The 21,460-nt window shown below is 37.0% G+C and overlaps 1 protein-coding gene across 5 annotated transcripts in view; it reads left to right on the forward strand.

The window, feature by feature from the left end:
- Window positions 1-21,460, forward strand: part of LOC128988723 (protein gustavus) — a 222,694-nt gene that overhangs the window by 174,395 nt on the left and 26,839 nt on the right. The window contains exon 3 of one of the 5 annotated variants that reach the window (XM_054410309.1): window positions 14,796-14,843. The exons of the other annotated variants lie outside the window; for them this stretch is intronic. Within the exon in view, the coding sequence (XP_054266284.1) occupies window positions 14,796-14,843 (48 nt within the window). The remainder of the gene's footprint in view (window positions 1-14,795; window positions 14,844-21,460) is intronic. 5 annotated transcript variants of the gene reach the window in all.

Here is a 21,460-nt window from a genome sequence, read left to right on the forward strand (position 1 = left end):
TTAGACTTTTTAACATGTCTTGCAAGTTATGTAGTAGAAACTTGCAACCATTCCTGGGTTGTTTGCAAACCGAAATGAGTTCACACGTTAAAAGTGTAATAGTACTGTAATCTCCAACTAAGTATAGGCCTATTTATCTTCCAACGTTCCCGTGATCCCGAGTTCTTCGTGATTGCTGTGTCTTTCTCCCACTCATCCAAACAACCTACCCGCAGTTGCTGGTATTATTAATTGGTATATCTTTCAAACTTTATAAGTGAAATGTTCACATACTGCAATGTAAATCAACACAATCACGTGCAATAACACCAATCGAAATACATGTTAACCCTCTGGTGACGTAAGCATAGTTTGTGCTTCTCGTGTACCCTGTTGCGTTGGATACAGCCGTGAGTGCATAGGAAAACAATGCAGAACCAGCGGAAGGAGAGAGAAAGGATAAGGGCACCCACACTCCTAGCCACAACCGGGCATTCACACGGCCCTTCGCTGTGGGCTCCCGGGCACGTCCTGGGGCTTCCTGGGGGCAACCACCGGGACAGGAAACCGGGCAAGTCTCCCTGGACTACGGCCAACCCGGGAATCACCACGTGAAATTGTAACTTGAGTGGGAACAGTGGATTGGGGGTAAAGTAATACTGTAATATGTATACGGTATATGTATACAGTATTTGGTATTGCGGTGATTCTAGTTGAATTATAAAGGGTTGTACTAGTCCCGTGCTGTAGGTTTGACTTGAATCATATTCTTACCCTAGTAGATTCGTATACGTTAGTCGGTTGTATTTACGAAAGACAAGGAAAATCAAACGTGAGAGTATCAATCTTTCACCAGACTGAATTTAAATCATCCGATAAGGAAATACTCACCCTTGTCCAATTTAAAGAGGATATCCGCGGTGACATAAAGTGGTTAGGGTCGAGATAAGACGGAGAAGATAGAAAGGGGAGGGAGACGCAGGGGTAACTCACCCTACTGCTAAAAGAGGAACATAAACACGGATGATTTTAATAATGCGACCACCAGCATTGCCACGGTGTGAAGATGACAAAACATCTAATCCTTCCGGTACAAACCGTTCCAGCTCAGCAAAACCAACCCCTTCGTTGCAAACGGGAGTTTGGGCGAGAAAAGGTGTATTTGCTAAAACGATCAAGAGGATCACCCTTTTGTTACAGCCCGAATCTGAGACGATAAAAGTAATTTATTTTAGACCTGTCTTAGTAAACAATGCAAATATAACACACAGTATTACTTCATGAAAATTAATGTTTGCAAATTAAAACTTTGTTTTTGTCTGTCTCTAAACTCATAAGTGAAACATCCCATCGAAAACTAATACTAATTAAAATCATTTATCACGTTGTTAAAAGGATAAATTGGCACGATGATTAACTGGGTGAAATTGGTTAAAATTGAGACACCAATCATGGGATAAGCCATAAAACAATTAACACTTAACGAGACATCGTCGGCGTCGAGTAGCACAAAGGAGAGCTCGAGGCCGCTCACGATTGATTGGGCGGCCACATCAAAGCACTGATGAAACTCTGATTAAATATTAGCTTGAGTGAACTTTTTTTAGTTGTAGTTTTAGCACTGACTCAGCAAAGTCTTAGGTGTTATGTACTTCCTAGCTGATATACCCGTGCTTCGCAACGTGAAAAGGATGCGGAAGAAAGTAATGTGGTTCGTTTGATGAATAATTGCACGTCGATTTCAAAAGTTAATTTTACCGCATAGTTTCATTATTAAGTTGGATAAGGGATTGACATTTCATAGGATTTTAAGTAGAGTGTTTACGGGCCTAATGCGTGTTGAGAAATGCTGTTAATATGAATTGAATTTAATAAGATAAGCTTCTTCGAATTGTGTATTTACTTTAACATTCCGTCTTATATTTGAAGTCGAGATATCAAAAGCAATCCAATAACATGCCGTAGAGGAGCAATGAAGTCAATTATTTGACAGGATGTCACATGAAATAATTACGTTTTACTTGAAATCTTCGATTTTGACCTCTGAATCTGCAGCGCATTTATACGGATATAAAAAAAAATCTATTAGTGAAATTCCACAGAAAATTGTCTGAATTTTAAATAGATGAAAACTTAACCCACTTTTCAAATAACACACACATGTATTTCTACGTTGTGGGGAATCACCAATACAGTAATACATTTCCAAAAAGCTTGGTTATACGTAATAATAGTCAAAGGTTATACTAATAAATTTAATTATTTCTACTACAGCATTAATTTATTCATAATAATGACATAACATCAAGAAGCCAGTGGGGCAGAGTCCTGGAAGAGTTTCTAAATAAAAATGTACCTATGTCCATCTGCTTTATATTGGCTATATATCTGCAACATTTCAGTTCAATTGGTCCAGTAGTAAATCTCAATGTTACATACTCACAAACATACAAATTTTCATCTTTTCATAATATACCTATTTATTAGGATTCGAAATAGAACAGGAGGTTGGGTGGTCATAAACACGAAGGAGTATATATACACTTTTATCCTTGCTTACTGTAACTCTGTGCTTAACTTAACTTTGTGTAAGTGAGTCGGAAACAAATTGCAGAGTTATCCTACTCCTATGGTGTAAACCTTTAACAGTGTCTTTACACTTATCCTGATCAACCTGTATGAGGACACGTTTCATCTGATCTTGCACATCTTACTCTCCTACGATAAGTCTCTATAACCAGTACCAAAATGGATCGAGAATTTAAATAAAAAAATACCAAACAAAGAATCGTTCACATACTTGGCTAACATTGTACTGTATTCTTGGGGTCAGATAGACCGAGTACTGTACAAATCATTGTCGACGTATCTATCCATCTCTACACAAGCAATCCAGGACCTTGAAGGTACACGATAAGACCCGAGATGACGCTTTGTATTGTTCTGGTCGAAGGTCACTCGAGGGTTCACGGTCTCGGGTCCAGACTCGGGAGAGGAAACCTAAAAAAGTAAAAAGGTCCGAGACGTGTAGATGTGGCAACGTCGCGCCCGCTCCGTCTGTCTGCATAGTTTCGGCAACCCCGGCTTTGTCTCGGACTGCGTTCCAAGTCTCGGTCGCTTTCACGCACTTTCTACACCGAGTATTTACATGACAATAGTGAAACCGAAATGTCTCCACCTCCTCAAGAGCCGATACTCGTAAATCCCAGCTTTCCTGAGCCGCGCGTTTTGCAACGAATTTTAGAAACTTACGCCCACAATACAGACTTTCCAGCGGACACCTGGTGAGAAAGAAGTCTTTCGACGGTGAAGCGATGGATTTTACTCATAGTGACATCAACTCTTCTACAATACCTCATGGAGTTACGGCATCTTCTGGTTCGTTCAGTACGTAGTTGGTACACCATTGTGTGGAAGTCATGGTGGTGACTTTGCCAAGGACTAAAAGTTCAAGGTCACAGACAGCGCGTGAAGTCAGGATATCCCGAGGATGTGCTGGCGATATTTGTATGATAATGGGTTCTAGATAAGTTTTTCTTTGTTATCAAAATTAATACTACTTATGTATGTTTATTAGCATCTTTCGCAAAACAAACCCAACTTTGTATACGTACGTAACTCGCAGTGAGGGGAAAGAGCACAATTTGATGAAAGGTCGGAGACGTGCCACGTGATGAGGTAAGAAATGGATCGCCTCTTTGGTCTGATATTTATAGTTGGACGTTTTTGTAACTCCCGTCACGCGGTGTGACAAGACCAAACTTGCAACTAACTATAACCACAACCAACAACAATTTGTTTGGTTATTGAGGTGTTATGTAACTTTTCTGCCGGTGAATCTGCTTAGAGCTAATATTGCCATAATACAACATTACAGATGGTAGCTTTGCAAGGCCAAGTATTCAGATGCCGAAGATGAAAATGTCACTAGTTGTCTTGATAGTGAAAAATGTGTTTGCTATGTTCTGTGTAATAGAGGGTCGTTTGTGGTGTGAACATTGTTAAACACCAACTGACAAGTATACATTGGTTAGACGTCCTAATAATTCTTTTGAAAATCAGTGCCCAGAGGTATTTTTAAGACTTAAATTGTGCTCTAAATGTTCCCTTAGATAATGATATTTAATCGACCTTTTGAATACGATCAAACTATTATCGCAGCACCATGAGAGTTTCAAATTTTGAGCGACGAAACTTGGGCCAAACGGCACATAGAACTTCAGAATTCTAAAAATATGATAGTTTAAATTTTGCAACGTTTGAAAATTGAAAAACGTTCTGTGTTCAAAAACTTGCTTGGAAAATTTAAACTATCATATTTTTAGAATTCTGAAGTTCTGTGCCGCTTGGTTATATTTACTTATACGCAAACTTTCACGATTTGGATGCTTAGATAATTTGAGCAGTTTAAGAGTTTGAACTGTACATGTTTGTCAAGTGAATTTTATTTACCTGAACGCAACGCGGCCTCTAAATGAAAGTTTAATCCTCACGTATGCAGAAATATCAATAAATCTTTATTTCCTCAGGAGGTTACAAGAACCGGGTTTTAAATACTCATCAACAATATTGCCAAACATTAAGTCACAAAACATTTTTTTCTTTCTTTGGAATTACATCTGTGAAATGTTGTTTCCGCGGATCAGCTGTTTCTCAACAATATACCAGCTGTGGTGCGATGACCTTGTAGACCACCTGTGTACCTGCCCCTGTCCCGCGCCCCTCTGCTCTCCCCAAGCCTGGGAAACATCTTCCCTCGAGGCAACCCCAGACCCCAGTAGTGTTAGTGTCTGTGAGTGTGTGGTGTAGGCAACATCATCAGAGGCACCCATGGACAACAACCACTGGCTTGGATATGATATTTCTCTACTCTTGGAGATGATCAGGTACTTACAATGCGTGAGATTAATTATTACTGATAGCTCCATGTTTGTTGAATGAGATAAGAAGATAACTGGTTTTTGTGTTTGCGCGTTTTGAACCTCTTGCGTTTGGAATTCTATTTTTGGGAATGAGTAAGTTGATATTGGGATCTACTGCTTTCCTAAAAAAAATTGAACCGCTAAATGTTCGTTTTAATGTTTGCCGTTTTAACCATTTCCGTAATCGAAAATGAAATATATCTCGACTTTAGGAGATGATCACGTGCTTACAATACTGTTTTCCAATGAGTAAGGTTAATTATAATTTATCTCAATTCGAAATTTTTGTATTTTCTCTATGAGACGATGAGACGTGACCTTGTACGCTTTTGTTCAAAGAGAGAGGTTAGAATAAACCGAAATTGTTTGCGATTTGCGTTTGAGAATGTTGAGCGGGTTGGTTTTGCACTGTACGTAGACCTTCCAAACAACACTATTGGACCGATTGTACACAATCACCGTTCGAGCTGTTATGCAGAAATAATAAAAAAATACTACATTTATAACATGTGCATTTGATCGACGCGCTAAAATTAAAACTTAAGATGTTACAAACCACGTGATACAAGACGCCTCTTTAACAAGAACAAAAATGTTAAAATGAATTATAGACGTATTCATCCACTGTAGGCCAGTTTATATAGATTATTTTATCTTATGAATATACAATATTACTCTTTAATCGGAGATAAGCTCAAATTAACCCGTCCTTAAAACAGCCATAATGAATAACTCTCACCACTCAAGGCTCACATTAGAGTGTAACTTTTAAAACTACTGTTGTATATAACTGTAACCAAATACCTGTTACTGGATTCACATTCCCTAAGCCAGTTGAAGAAGCTCCCCTGATCTTATGCACCGATCGCCCCAAGTCAGGTTGTCGCTCTATTGTACGTTCGTGCAAGACCAGAAAATCCTGTTTTAATATTCTTGTTGCGAGTGTTCAGTGAAGTTAGTGTGTAGTGCGTAACTCCACAATGAGCACATCATTATTCAGCAGTTTTCTAGCACAAGAGTTAATGATTCTTCATTTTGTGATGTTTTCTAACGGGGTGGGGTGTCGCTGTGGAGATTTGAATGTGTTAAATTAACAACTTAGGTTAAATCAGTCAAAAAATCAACAGATTCGGTGAACAGATTTATTCGGTAATGAAATTACAGGCATTCAGTTATAAGTTTGTTTATTTTTTTTAAATCATTGTATAAACTATAAAGAGTTAAAATTGTATTAAATATGTTAAATTTAATGTTGTTTCAAATGATACAAGTGTTCATTTCATTTATATGCGTGACTGGTTTTTAATGTCAAATTAACAGTACAAAGTCAAGTTAATTAAAAAATCACAAATTACGCCTTAAAACTGTTAAGGTTTAGATTATGGCTATATATTTTTTTCTCTCGGTAGAATAGTCTAAGTTAATATACTTAGAAACTCACTGTGTATAGTTAGTGAGTAAAACACGTATGTAACAATAAATAATGGGGGATCACTGTTCGCTCTATATTTGCGGGTGGCGCCTTCAATTTGCCCGCGGGCAATTTAGGTACAGCGGCAACGCCTGCATTTTCCCTGATGGCAATCCAGGTACAGAGATCGTCATTTATTGTTCTCATTGATTATCTGCCATAGAAGACAAGTAGAATACTACTGTTACATATTCAATTATTTATACTGTTTCACTGTGATTCGCGGTATAAGCAAACCATAGTTAAAAAATAATTAAACTGATGATTGGGGGATGAGATATTACACTCGTGTTCGTTGACCTATCTTACACGTTGTAATTTTACGAACTTCTTAAGGCTTCTTGCTTTCTAAGTTATTGTATTGGAGAAAACATTCTATTTGCTAGACGTATCTCTACAAATGTGTATTTGCGTGTTGCTTATCTGCATTATTTTTTAATCTATATGTAACCTAGATTTGTCATCCTTATGGAACAGCTCAAGCCAATTTTATTGTTAGTTCTGTACGTCCAACTGTAGAGGTTATGTTTTGTTTACAATTTGTTTCTTGTTATTTCAGTCATTTAAAACCTCATTTAACCAAATAAAACGATTTAATCATAAACAATAACTGGTCTCCTAGTTATATAACCAAATAGTAAAGCACAAATCATGAAAATAACCCTAAAATAATAGAAACAAAATGTTGTCTACCCCAGTGATCAGTGTGGACGTACATGAACTAGACACAAAAAAACAAGCTTCAAAATTTACAATGGGATGAGGAGTCTACTTGTGTTGCTTATGTAACTTATTTGGTACTTTTCAGCTTTCGCAAGCTCATTAAATTTACTGCATACGTTTGGTTAGTTTTGATGGTTAAATTAACATATTTTATTACCATATACGACATGCAGGTCAATATTTGCAATCATATTTACCTGTAAACCATATTAACCTAACAAAACGTAAACAAATTTGTTGAAAGGTATAATTTATTTTTCTTAACATCTTTAGAGTTCTAGGCATCCTAAGTACCGATTAAGACATCCACTTATGTATTTTCACAATTTATTTAGTCACGTTACTCTCATATTTTGAAGTAGGCTAACCTTAGTAACTAAGTATTATCGTAAGTTCAATACGAATATCTATCCTCACTACATACATAACAAGCCGTTTGTCTAATGTCTATTGTGTCTTGTGTCGGTCCGCGGATATCTGTGTTGAAGAACATTAATTATTTGTGAGCCGCGCCAGGTTCACACGCCGCGCCGCTTTGCATTGGTAATGCAGGGGCTCCCTGTGCAAAGATTACGAAATCTTCCACGCTCCTTCATTGTTAACCAAACTGCCACACGGCAGCATTGTCCGTTATGAACTATAGGGGACGCAGTTTTGGGGGTCTCGTTTTTGCGTTTGCCATTTCGTCTGGAAGTTATGTCATTTGTGCATATCGCAGGTGGGACTAAAGAGACATCTCCAAGCAAGGTTTCTGTAGTCAGTTTTGGACTCGTTTGTAAAATTAGCTATTGCTTGATTGGATGGGATTTTATAACTTCTATTGTGGCTTCGTTAGTTACTCGAGTAAATAGAAAATATAATAGGCCGTGGCAAATTTGTTACTATGTTTCAAGTACTCGTGTTATATTTGAATCAATTGTGCGTATTGAGTAGAACCTGATAACAATACCGTTCAGTTTGTAAAAGTTGCCAAAGTGGCAAAACATAAATAAGATAATATAGTTAAGTCCCCTAATCGAACTTGTTAATGCAAATATTCACGTAATTTACTTATGTTGCACATTATTCGGGGAGAAATAATTCGACCAGTCTAATTTATGATCTAAAGAAATGTTCTTTTTTGTCAAACATTTCACTTGTGTTAAATGTTGCACTTGTGTTTTGAAAGAGTTCCTTAAGCTAATAACAGTAATGACATGTGGTTGGCGATAAGTTAAGCTTTGATCAACAATTCTCTTTGACTTCACAAGTGAGCGAAATTTAACTTTTTACATTTGATCTTTTGCTCTTTAACGCTAACAACCACACTAGTCAGAATGTTAAAATGTTTCCTGCTAGTACCAAGTTGTAAAGTTTATAAAAACATAAATATTTCCACCCGAGGAAAAAATCAACTCATCATCCACCTTACTAGGCAATCAAGATGTTAGTGATACAATTACATAGCTAATTGCCCGTATCGATTCAATGTACAAAGCAAGGTCGGAGTGGTCAATTGAAAGTCGATCTGTACAGATCCTGCATCTGATAGCCAACTTGACGTGTCTAATGATCAGTGACACGTAGATACGTGACGTACATACAAGATGGCGGCGTCACTTTCATCTCACTTCCTCCATTGCTAATTGTATGCTAATCCCAGGATCAACACATGAGCTGCAACGCCGTGGTCGGGTGTGGTGTACAAATGCTGTGTATTTGTGTTTATAGACTCCGTGGACATACTATGTTTGTTAGAAAACGGTCCAAACCTTAGTCTTGTTGATCTAACGTTAACTTTGACAAAAGGTGTCTTAGTGCCAAATCAATCTAATTTGGAATCGAATCAGCGACTTTTCAATTTTAGGCGAGTACTTTTGCCATTTGGCTACCCAGACAGTTTATTTACAGTATTATGATTTTAATTTTGTAATTTTTACAAGCTTGACCTTTTATACAATTTCTGGTTTATTATTACTGTCCTATTAATTCACTTTTGAGAAAATTATTGGGTTAAAAATGATGGAAAAGTTGTATACAATAATCTATTTTGAGGTTTAGTAGAAACAAAGTGTACATATTGCATACACTACATAATAATTATGCACCTTTAATGTACTTTTTAGTATACAGTACTTTCAAGGTAAACACTCCTTAACCAACATTTAAAAAATACTAACCCTTATTGCTGCATCGTAGAAGATTAGTAACGTACAAAACCAAAAGTTTAAATTCCAAAGATATATTTAATAGACAAGAGTTTCACCACTGCTTCACCCAAGTGAATGAGGTTTTGTGATTGTGAATTGTGATTCCACTGCGGCAAGATAAATAAGCCGATAATTACAGTAAACATTAATTACCCTAGTTGACATTATCCTAATACAATTCCCTAATGGGCTGGGTCTCCGGGGGGAGGGGGGGGGGCACAAATCAATCCGTACGCCCGACACGTTACCCATCGTATTGACTGTTTAGCAGATTGGCCACTGTATAACCGACCCTGAGCGTATTAATTTTGGAAATGGACTAATGTACCTTCAGGGTCATGGGGGTTGTTACATTATGTATTTTATGGGTTACTAGCATTTGTGAATATTAGTATAAAACATATTTTTACCTTACAATGTTCTGTGAAGGTGGCATAATGTACTTTTCGTGTTTAAGTCATAGTGAAACTTGATAATGATTAAATATGAGAAATAGTGTCTTGAAAGTCGGAGTTCAGCGGTATCAGTTGAGATGAAGTCTTGATTTTTAAACCTCCTGAGAATTTCGGAGTTGTGCTTAAAATTCGGAAGTAGTCTGCCTAATGTCTAGTGTCGAAGTCACTCCGTGCCGAGTCGGAGCTGTAGGTACGGAAGCTGACCAAGGCCGTCTTCCATATTCATCTGTCGTCAAGGTCACGTGACCTGCCCAGTGCCCAGCTGTGCGCTGCCAACTCTTGCATTTGATTAAAAAATTTTAAACTTCTCTGTGCTCATCGTAGTTGTGTAAAAAATATCCTACAAAACCATATGTATGAAAATATATTGGGCAGGTATTTGGTGGACAATTATCATATTTACTAATCATGTTGGTTATAACGTTATTGGAATATGTAGGTTTAGTAGTCTACATTGTTATGTTTTCGTATTTATATGTCACACATGCTTCATGTTGCTTTTTCTGGAGGTCTTCAAAACAGCTAAGTTTAGATGATACATGAATGCATGGTAAATTACGAAATGATATTAATAGGAGTTTGTTGTACCAAATTAACACAAGTGTGTTTCTATCGTAGTGGCAATTTGGACTTTTTTGAGAGGGGAACTGGTTCGATCCCCGATGAATCCATAAACATGTAAGGAGTCTAGATCGCTTGCCCTAAAATCATTTTGTGAGTGATTCTTCTAATAGAAAATATCACTGGATAAACATTACAAAAATGCTGCAACAAACAGTATCTTATTATTGATTACAAAAGCATCTCAGCAATCTAAGTTGTGTGTGCAATACATCAGAGGCGTATCTGTGCGGTTGATGCAGTTGTGCATCTACAGATATTGCTGCATTGCACTATAGATGGCTGGGGCGGATGGAAATAGACAACTGCATTATGCATGTGTTGCAATCCCTAGTCAGATGCATTATATGCACCGTATTGATGCACCTATATATTGTGAAGCGGTTATATCAGCGTGTTGTAGTAGATACTGGGATTTTACTTCAATCATTGAAAATGCATCGGTATCTTGAGGAGTGATATTGACAATTTATTGCAAAAATGCAATTGATATTTCATGCAATTAGTGTTTAGGGCCATAATTTAGTTTTTTTTGTTATTTGTAGTAAGATTATTAGTTTACACTCGTAGATTGAGACAGATGGTGTCCGTTGAAAATAAATACGTTACTATTAGTTTTCGTTTCATGCCTTAAAAAAGGCTCTTCCTGAGAAAAGCCAGTGTGTGGTTCGAATCTGGCCCCAGCCATCCTTGTGCTGGATACTCGTTCTTCGCTCATCAGTTTGTGTCCCTATCTCAATTGCATGTGAAATGCTATGTACCTAGGTGACAGGCCATCCCAAAATAAGTTTTTCTACAACCCTAACCTATCGGTTCTATGTTCCTCGATCTTGACTCAATTGGAAATTGAAACTCCTACATCACACTTTGAAAACGGCACGTATTAAGACTACACGTTGTATGCTCATGTCGTGCTTCAACAGTTTGAAACGCTGGATTTCTGTACGTTTCCGTAGGTAAAGATCTGACTGAGGTTCTCCCTCTTCAGCCTTGAGTCGCCTCGGTAAGGGTCGCTTTGACCACCCGGTAGCAGCCAGCCCAGTTGCGCGGCGGTGGTCACTGTTGGTTGCAAGGATTGAACCTTGAGAGCTTCCTGACGTGGTGAGGCGGTCTGGGGATATCGAATTGCGGCTCACCTTCATGTCTTTGTCCGCATCTACTGGTCCAACGCCCACCAAGCAGACAGCAGACTGCAGACTGCTCCACCGGTCCTCTGTCTAGCAGAACAGTTAACAGGGTCCTTTCTATCTACCTATACGGAGTGTATTTCGCTAAGTTTGCTATTTTGAGTCGGTAGTAGGACAAGTGTCGCTACTTGTAATTTATCAGTCCAGTTCATTCTTGTTCTGTACTGACTTTACTCCTTGCTTTGTTCGCCACTAAACTGTTCAGGTTGCGATTGAGTTTCGATAGAGAGCTTTTGAAATGTTTTTTACCAATGGCCTCTGGCTCACTGAAATAATCTAGAGGATATAAATTACAAAAATTATCAGGTGACCTCCCTTCACATAGCTAGGTCCGAGGTGCAAACATTCGTACTGTAAAGTTTGTCTTGAGGTTGAGCCTACCCTACAGGATGAAATGAAATGGAAAATGATTTATTTATACATTAAAAGTTATGGCCACATGGACTTAACCTATACCAAACTGAGGTGTCCGGTCTGGTTAGATCTATTTCACATATGTATTTTTGACTCTTAAATCCAGCAGGGTGTGTAGTAGAGAAGGACATCTATAAGCACGTCATGGAGGAAATGGGTCGATAGTTTATCGGCTCTTATCAACCACCCTTGCCTCTTGCTCTTGCTGTCCTTCGCTCATTAGTTCGACCCACTTCTGGGCTAATCTACCCTCCTCCCACCCTTTGACCCTTCTCTGCCCGCTACACGTTTGGTAGACCCTTTAGTGTGCTTTGAACTCAATTTAGCCGTCTCTAAAACATTGTAGAAATAGTTCCACAGATTTGGTCAATAAACTTTCAAACCATGCATTCCATTCAGGTTTTGAATATTGTTGTAGAAGCATTATGGTATTTGTTTAAGAGGGTTACCACGTAAACATGGTCCTACAAAAAAGTACCTCGTAGCATTATTAAAGTGTTTATCGAGTTGAAATAAACTGTAAAATATCCACAAAGATTCAAATTATCCCCTGGGTGAACTGAAACTTCGTGATTGTTTCTTTAAGTATTTACAAAATCATTTTGAAAATCCGTAAATTAGTCTTTTTCATATGTAATTTTAGCTTCTAAATAATATTTAAACATGAATTTATCCCGATCCATTGCAAGCCCTGATATGTTAAGAGCACAAAAAGCACACAATCATTGGAAACAAATTAGTTTTAGAGTGTTGAGAGCTTGTACCGTGGAGGCATGTTTAGAAAGATTAACTTGTTAAGCCGCCATCTTGAATTGACAGGGTAGAACCCTCTTAAAGAATTAATGCATATGTTTAATTAACTAATCTTAGCACTGTCTTACCTTTATCCACTATCTTTTTGTCATTGTTCACTTTTTTGTCTCGTCATGGTTAGTGTCTTCTTTATCATTACTGTACATTCGTATTGCATCTATAATATCGCCTCCCTCATTATCCTCTTACTTACTTAATTGCTATATATGGACGTAAAATTATTATATGGTAATTTTGCAATACCAGCTACCACTTTCTTCGTCTTGTTTCTAACCAAAATATAACCTAAATTGTAACCTTAATCATCTCCCACAAAAGATTATTAAAGTCGTATCACTTACTAAAACTTTTAACAATCAAGAAACATTATGAAGCGAATTTTCTAAGTTGCAGTAAGAAACCACTAACTCGCCATAGAATTTGAGATAAACCTAATCTACCAATTTCTTCAATATGTAAAATGTGAACGTTTAAATTGCCTTTTTGGAGCTATCATCTCGTGACATTTAATTGTTAAAAGTAGGTTATGACAACATACACGAGTAGAGTCGCTGAGAGCGAGTGCTAGAGCGAGATGACAATACAGAGGGTGAGCTGGAGGGGGGGAGGGGGTTGCCATGGTACCTCGGTGTCTGATCGATCTGTTCTGGTGAAAACTGCCACTGCCAGCACCCACGCAACGCACAGCGCTAGACAACGATAATATTACTGTGTAATGTATAGGACTTGTCGCCGAGTGAAGCAATCACTATGACACAATATTGGCTATGCTTAACATCGGTCCGAAGTTTCGAATATTTTCAGAATATAATTTTCATGCTCCATCGTATGCCTCTTAAAGTAGTTATCTTGGAATTATCGGTTGACACAGTCAACAGATGTAGGAAGTATAGTAATCACTGACATAGGTACAAAGTAATAACTCGTTTTTTAATATATGTTTTTAAAGAATATAAAAATATTATTCTTCACTTACTAACTAATGCTTTTTACCTTGAAAGTTTACTTTGAAGGTTTATTAGGCGATACACACTTATCTCCGGCGTAATTGTTTCAGCTTTAAGTTATATCAGGATTCTAATGTACAATATATTGTCGAAGTATAGCAAGTCGTCGACGAAAGAGTTTATCATTTTTTTTAAATTTATTCTTGTTCAATTGATTTATTTTTAAGTATCGGAAGATAAATTGTCCTTTTTGTGAAACGATCGCTATTACCATCAATCTCTGACGGTAATTTAGTATTTTTACCTATTTGAATATCACCTGGGTATACAAAGCTTTACTTGGAGAAAATCGTCGGTATACTGTTAAGAGCAGACTTTGTACAACGGTATTTTTGTCATTTAAAATTTATCCTTTGTCGCTGTGTACAAGCTATATCGCACGATAATTGACTTTCATTTACCATAAAGTTTGAATTCACCAGCAACATTAATGCGTTATATTATACTAATGTTAGTATTAATTTGCAACAAGCTAATAACATAAATGGAACGCATTAACCATCGGTATGCAAATTATTGACAGGGAAAAACAACCGTTAATGTTGTTGCCAATTATTACTCGGTACCCACGTTGCATAACCATTAATCATCAAAGTCGATGCTGTTTGCAGTTTTACACGTTTATGAGTCTGTAGGGGAAATTGCATGTTAAGCCGTAAAGTAGGTTGGGTTAAAACAGTTAAATAAAACCGGGCATTGTGAGTGCCGATGTCGCATTAAACAATTAAATGTGAGGGTGACAGGTTATAATTAGTTTGGCCATCGTTAAATGTAACTGGGAAAATGTCACTGTTAATGCAGCCATTTTGAAAACTCACTAGGGTAAAATGTTGTGATCAGTGTTCAAACATGAATCGTAAACATTAATTACGTGTGAGGGAACTATTTCAAAATAAGTACGAAAATGTTGTTTGTGTTGGTATAGTTGCATTGGGTACCACGAGGAGACTGGAGACATATTTTTGAAGTTGTGTTTATGATTCGCATGTGCTAATGTTTGTTCTCTGATTTCAGGTATGTCCCGCTGAACTCAATGGAACGGGAAAGCGAAAAAGATTCAAGGTAGATAACCTAAGCAAATTTAACCTGTTACGTGGCTAAATTCTTTGAAATTAGAATGGGACTTTGGATCAAACTGTGTGAATCTGAATTGTCTCTAGTTAAGTTTGTAAAACTTTCAGAACACCAATAGACTAGATGCATCTTCCCATGTCTCAGAACATGAAATCTTCATGAATGCTAATCGAGAAGGAAAAATTCCAAGTCAAAGCTAGGGGATGATAAGTAACTGCAATAATCTATAAAATCCAAATATGTACATATTAGTTTGTAAAGCCAACATCAAGTCGTGTGGCATGAAATACTTCATCATTGGCGTTCTTGGGTTTACAATCACTCAATATAGTAGTCTGCCTTCTTAAACCAAATTCTTTTTAATAGTTCACATCTCTGAATAGTCCAAATGGACTATCTTCCTAGGCTAATACTGTAATCGTAAATTTTCCAAACCAACAATTTTCAACAAATGTGACAAGTTACCCATTGTACCAAAAATACCATTTCAACTGCTACTCGATCATCATACCGCTCCAAGTTTCCTCTCCAATCGCACCTCGCCCAAGCTGCATCCGCGGCAGTATAATGCGTGATTTACACAGTCAGGTCCTATTAGCTCCCCAAACAATGGTGATAGTGAGATATACACAAGGTTGTTTAGACAATGCTCTATTGAAACTAGCTTGCGACAACGTAGCCTGCGCGTGCCCGTCGCGTCTGCCTACGCTATGTCGTACATTGCTGCGTTACTGATTTGCCTACAGATCTAGGTGATTCTAAACCAACGATCAAATAAGACCAATTCTAAACCTTTTTACTAATCACGGTTCTTCCTTCAATTATTTCCTAGACTCATAGACAGAATCACAATGTTGAGTAGAAATGTCAACGCACGTTACGTCCCACTCCAACGATGTTAGTAGAAACCGTGTTTAAGTTCATTTTTTGCTGAAATATATTTGTGTTGTTTCCCGTAAGATTTTTCATATCTCAACCTCAATTTGTCCTGGAACTCTCTACCAATATTTTAGGGCATTGTTCCTGAGTAAGAAACGTGCCTAAATATCATATTGTCCGGGAGTCCTTAGTTAACACACAAAGCCACCATTTTGTTTTTTCACTTATTTTTTCTCTGAAAAGTAGTGAAAGGTACGAAATTAAAACAGTGCACATACATTTGTGACAACTATACAAAGCTACAACAAAATTATGACAATTTTTAAAATTCCTCAAACAAAATGGAGGCCGTTTAAAGTGTTTGACATCAGTTTATTTTGTTCCACTTATGAGATACTGCTGGCTTACTGTACTAGTTGTGTCTCCTTGCTAATGCAAAATGCTCAAGTTGCATAAAGACAAATGAACTGTTTCTAATGTAATATCAATATTTATGATCGATTACTGCCTAATACGATTGAATTATGTAATATCAACATTTATGATCGATTACTGCCTAATACGATTGAATTGATGCAGCATTTTTTGTAACTCCCTTGTTTTTAAATGTGGAACTAAAGCCATAGCATGTGCCTTTAAATGGCATTCAAAACACTTTCTAACTAAATAGCATCAGCTAAAAATATATTTCATGATTCAAGTCATCCACCCCCCGGAAGATATATTGCTAAATAAAAATTATAGTATTTGATCCCAACACAATTGGTCGTGTGTTTTAAAATTAATTCAAATCATCCGTAGCCCTAAGCAATATAGAGGGCAAGACACTGCCATTATCTGCGGAACGCAAACCCCGCTTTGGTCAAGTTAAGAGGTTGCATTCATTCAGGATTACCCTTCAAGGGGATGGATAATGGGTTATCTTATGGGGCATTTTTCATCTGTCAGAAGGGTGGGGGTGCGCCGTGACGTCACTTCCCCCTTTACACCCTGTGAAGGGGATTTGAAGGGGAAATGCTAATCATCTCGCTAGTTGATGGTCGCGGCAAAATGCTAATGCGTTGCTAACTTTGGGACACTGGAAACAACTTTGGCTCTGCGGTGAGACTACAAGGAAAATGTGTAATGCTCTCATATGATCTATTGGGGATACAAGCATGTTGTAAATTTAAACTGGAAGACACTTAAGACGTTATAAAACAGGAAAAGGTAATTTCTTCTGCTTACAAGTAGAAAATTAAAGTTAATATGCATTCGTTTTGTAAAATTCATATCATGCTGGTGTCAAAGTCGTTTAAAAAGCTACAAACCGTTACCAATCTTTTATCGTGTATTAAAATACAAATTAGCATTAGCACAATTTCATTGATTCAATAAAATGTTCAGCGTTTCCACTTAGGGTTTTAAATAATTTTATCGTATTGGTAAAACTCTGCGTTCAAGTTTTTGATATCTGGAAATCTGAATTTTTCTTTGCAGAAAACGTTTTCAGAATGAACATGAACGCGACGCAAAGTCCGGATTTGCCTTCGATCGCTTGATTAATTCAACATTTACACGCACGAGCTGTGTTGAGCTTAAATAGTTCGCACGCGCCGACCTAAATTGGTGCTAAGTAGTTTTTTAGGTTATGCAACACAAGGTTAAACTATGCATGTATTTCACTTGGCTGCCATTGAGCATGGATATTGAAGAACACGCTCTATCCTTTAGAACGCTGTTGCTTATAGATGAAAACTTGTTTTAAAACTATCGTTGTTATACTACAGATGATGGTGTACTTGTTTCAAATTATAATTTCTCGCTTTATGATATTTACCTTTGACCCATGAATGAAGGTGGGATGTCAGTGTAGTGTTATTTCATCCAGGAAAGTGAAGCAATTTTTATTGTTAAGACCAATTTGTAGCTACTTGTTGATATTCAATGTAAAGGTCAGTGTCCATCTAAATACGCTTCTTATTAAATCATGGTCAAAACGAGCAGCTAAAACATCGACGATAGTTGTAAACTTACATGATATTACAGCATAAAGTATGTATCCATTATTGTAATTCTTCAGGATAAAGAAAAATCTCTAAAAAGGTTAGTTTTTTTTATAACTTCGAAACACATTTCTGTAAATTGACGGTTACTCGTTTTGGGTTTGAAACTTTTTGTACACGATTATTTACGAAGATATCTTTAATTATTGGATAATATATATTTAATAGCGAGGTTATTCAGCACACGTAAAACTTGTCAATCTATATCCACCATAATGTAGCATTGCTTACACACAAGATGTAATGCCTAGAGTAGATGTACCTTCATCACCTTGTAGACATTATTAACCCAGCATGCCTTTGCCTTGTGTCAGGGCCATAGCTCAATCTCTCTGCTACAGACAGCACTTCGACAGGGAATTTTGTGTTTTCAAACGCTTAAAAACGCCTTGAATTAATTCATTGCTGCGAAATGTATGTTTTGCTTATTCTGAAGAGTGTAGCCTATATTGTATGACTACGGTACGGAGGTTAGGATGGGGATTTTTAATTTTAATTGTGCATGCTAGATACACGATGGGAATCCATATTTCGTATCGATGTAACAACATTGGCTGTTGTGCGTTATAGTTTAGATAATCCATGTTTTGCGTAAAATGGTTTTATTTTCGTTACTCTTTACATAGTGATTGATTACACTTATATTGCAAGTAAAATAGTTATTTTTCGTGCTAAAGTTAGTTAGTTCTATGTCTGAAAGATTTATTTATCTACGTGACAAGTCTTTTAATCACATTACGTACGACGAAAATGTAAACTAAACAATACAATGTTATAAGGAATATTTTCGTTGGTCGTTTGAGAATCTTTGCCCTGTGAAGGTAAAAACCACGTAGGTTTTACAACAGGAAGACTCCAAACTGCAACAGCACATCTCCCCAGGCTCAGTTCTATAGCCCAGTTTGTCTCCTGCTCTTTGTTCGGTCACCTGCGCGCCGTATTTTGTGTCCCGAGCGCGTTTTTGCCGCCCCCAGTGGCTAAATATGTGACATCTTTGTATTTGGAGGGTTCTGTGAGGGATGCTTTGTCCTCCGCTTTCCCTTTTGGAGTCCTAGACGGTTTTGGAGGCTAGTTTGGGGCGCTTCCTGAATTTGGAATTCTTGTTCAAAAAATGTTTTAGTAGAGTTTGATATAAATTAAGGCAAACTACAGTAAGTGTAAGTATTGCCCTTAGATTTATAGTTGTTAATTCCATCCTAGGAAGTATCATTGTTGGTTGGTTAAACATCCTACCACGTGTCAACCACGTTTGACTATGTTTGTACATTTCCTCTAAAATAGACGTCCAAATATACAACTTGACATGAAGACACAAAGTATTGAAATATCGTTTTTAAATAAGATTTCTTGTAATTAAACGATGTGTTTGTGAGGTTTTACGGTGTTTGCAATGTTGTAATTGGATCGAATTCCACAAAAATTCTTATAACTGCGATAGTATACAACTTAATTCTACGAGAGTTCTAGGAAACTTTGAACATTCCCGAAGTTTAAAAGGCTGCACGTAACCAAAAGTCTACAAGACCGACATTTAACTACACATTCGCCAGTTTATTCGGCCATTTGGCTGCGGCCCGACCAGTTATGGAAATGACGCATACATTAACACTGTACGTTCTAGCTCAGCGCCTGCCTAGTTTGCATATAGCGGCGTTTCCTTTTTCCAACTGGTAAACTCTCTGAGGTGTAACTATAATTTCGTAAATTGTAGCAGTATAAATTACATGAAATTTTGTAGGACTTTAATAGTTCGTAATTCATCAAATTATAAAATGTGATGAACGAAACAATCACTAATCACTTGTATTTTCTTACATGATTAAATTTGTCTTAGTTATAGTGTTCTGTTGTACGATTACCCACTGGAAAGACATTGCTATATATTATAAACCATAAATTTCACTTAAGTTTTTAAAATCAAGCAATAATTGAAAAAAAACAGTTTTACTGTGGAATATGCTTAAATTGTTAACATTATATAAGATTCAGGCCACAGACACGTTTTTGTTTCTATTGTTTTGTTAAATGAGATAATTTCCGCCACCTTTGTTGTACTCTGTGCAAATCAACATGTTTGCAATTACTGTACAGCGTTGGACGCATTATTACGGTTTCAACACCCTTTTTGTTTTATCTTTTGTCTCTGTGGAATATTCTTCATTCTTTGTTGAGTGTAAGACTTAGGAAATGGTTTCTTATCGCTAAAATGTTCAGAGGAAATTATTTCTCGTTACTAAAATATCCTGGTCAATATGTGGTCGTTTTTGGGTACGTAGGGTTTCTTTTTTGGGGTCATCGTGTTAAAATATCTTTTAAATCGTCGTTTAAATGTCGATAATATATGTGTAAAGCTACAGGTATTAGTTTTGTTTCGTCAACACATGCATTTGTTTTTTAGATTGCATATAGATTCTTCTTCAAGTTTGGAACGACTTGACCACTAGATCTCGATCTTTTTCCACCAGTATTTTTCATATTCAAATGTGTTCTTTACTATTTTTCTTACTATCATCAACTTCTTTTAAAAAAATCCAACCACTTTATAAACCTATAATATAGTAGACTTTGGTTTTAGGTTATACTGGTGAATAATGTAGACATAAAGCATCTAGTAAATCGTTTAAAGCTTGTATTTAGTCAAAATTTGCTGTTGGATGCGCTAAAGGACTTAACATGTCGGTTAAAATACATTTCGTTTGTTTTCCGCTAAGTATGAACACATCCATAGGTAATTGTAAGAGTATTTTAATTTGTGTTTGTACATTCGCAAATTTTCAAAACTTTTCTTCTAAACATCCAAAGTATTTGTTCCCATTCCCCAACCTTTGTCAAACGCCATATGCGCCGTATGCGTGCGTGTCGTGGTGCGTTTGTAGACCGAAGGGGCCGCATTAATACCAGTCGGACGATTAATATGCGTAAGTGGGACTGTAATTACCTACGTTGAGTTATGGCCGTCATTCGACGTTAACGTTTTCCATGAAATTTGCATTTGTTTGTTCAGTTTTGACGTGGTTAATGGACAAAGGGTCATATGAGTTAGGGTTTCTTGATGTTTGGTTTACACTTGGAACGTGAAAATTAAATTGTTGTTCGTGTTATACTCCGTATATTTTCAACAGAATAAGTCCATTTCGTTGTAGCATTAAATTCTTGTCCACATATAGGCTACGAATAATAAATATATCTATTAATGATATTGGCAGAACGTTTCCATAAAACATTCCTAACCACCAGACACCGCAGTAGAATTTAATAAAACGAATTAATTTCATAAAAGCTATACAAAATGAAGATTTTAAACACAAAGCGATGTTCACTGAACTAGACGACGGTAACGTTTTCATAACACGTTGACACTGAGGGTAAAAGAAGTAATGAGAGTTGAGAGGTCCCTAGCACTTGGCTCTAATGAGGCTGAGAGACATTGCTACTTACTCCCCGGGCACGACATTATATTGTCACTGTTGTTACACAGGACCAATCTGTTAGGGAGAGTTTGTTGATTTTTAGGATCGCAGCCATTGCGATACAGGAGTTCATGGCTCCAGTTTTAGTTTAAACAGTGTAAAGTTGTTAGTGTCTTAAAATGCACATTTTATGCTGTGTTCCAGTTTCAACCATAGTAAAACCATAGATAAGAATTAAATGTGGACCGACAGAAGTGCTGCGGTTAGCATG

Source organism: Macrosteles quadrilineatus, unplaced genomic scaffold, assembly GCF_028750875.1.
Source record: "Macrosteles quadrilineatus isolate MER2022 unplaced genomic scaffold, UCM_ALF_1.0 Scaffold_3__2_contigs__length_128488019, whole genome shotgun sequence".
NCBI classification, from domain to species: Eukaryota; Metazoa; Arthropoda; class Insecta; order Hemiptera; family Cicadellidae; genus Macrosteles; species Macrosteles quadrilineatus.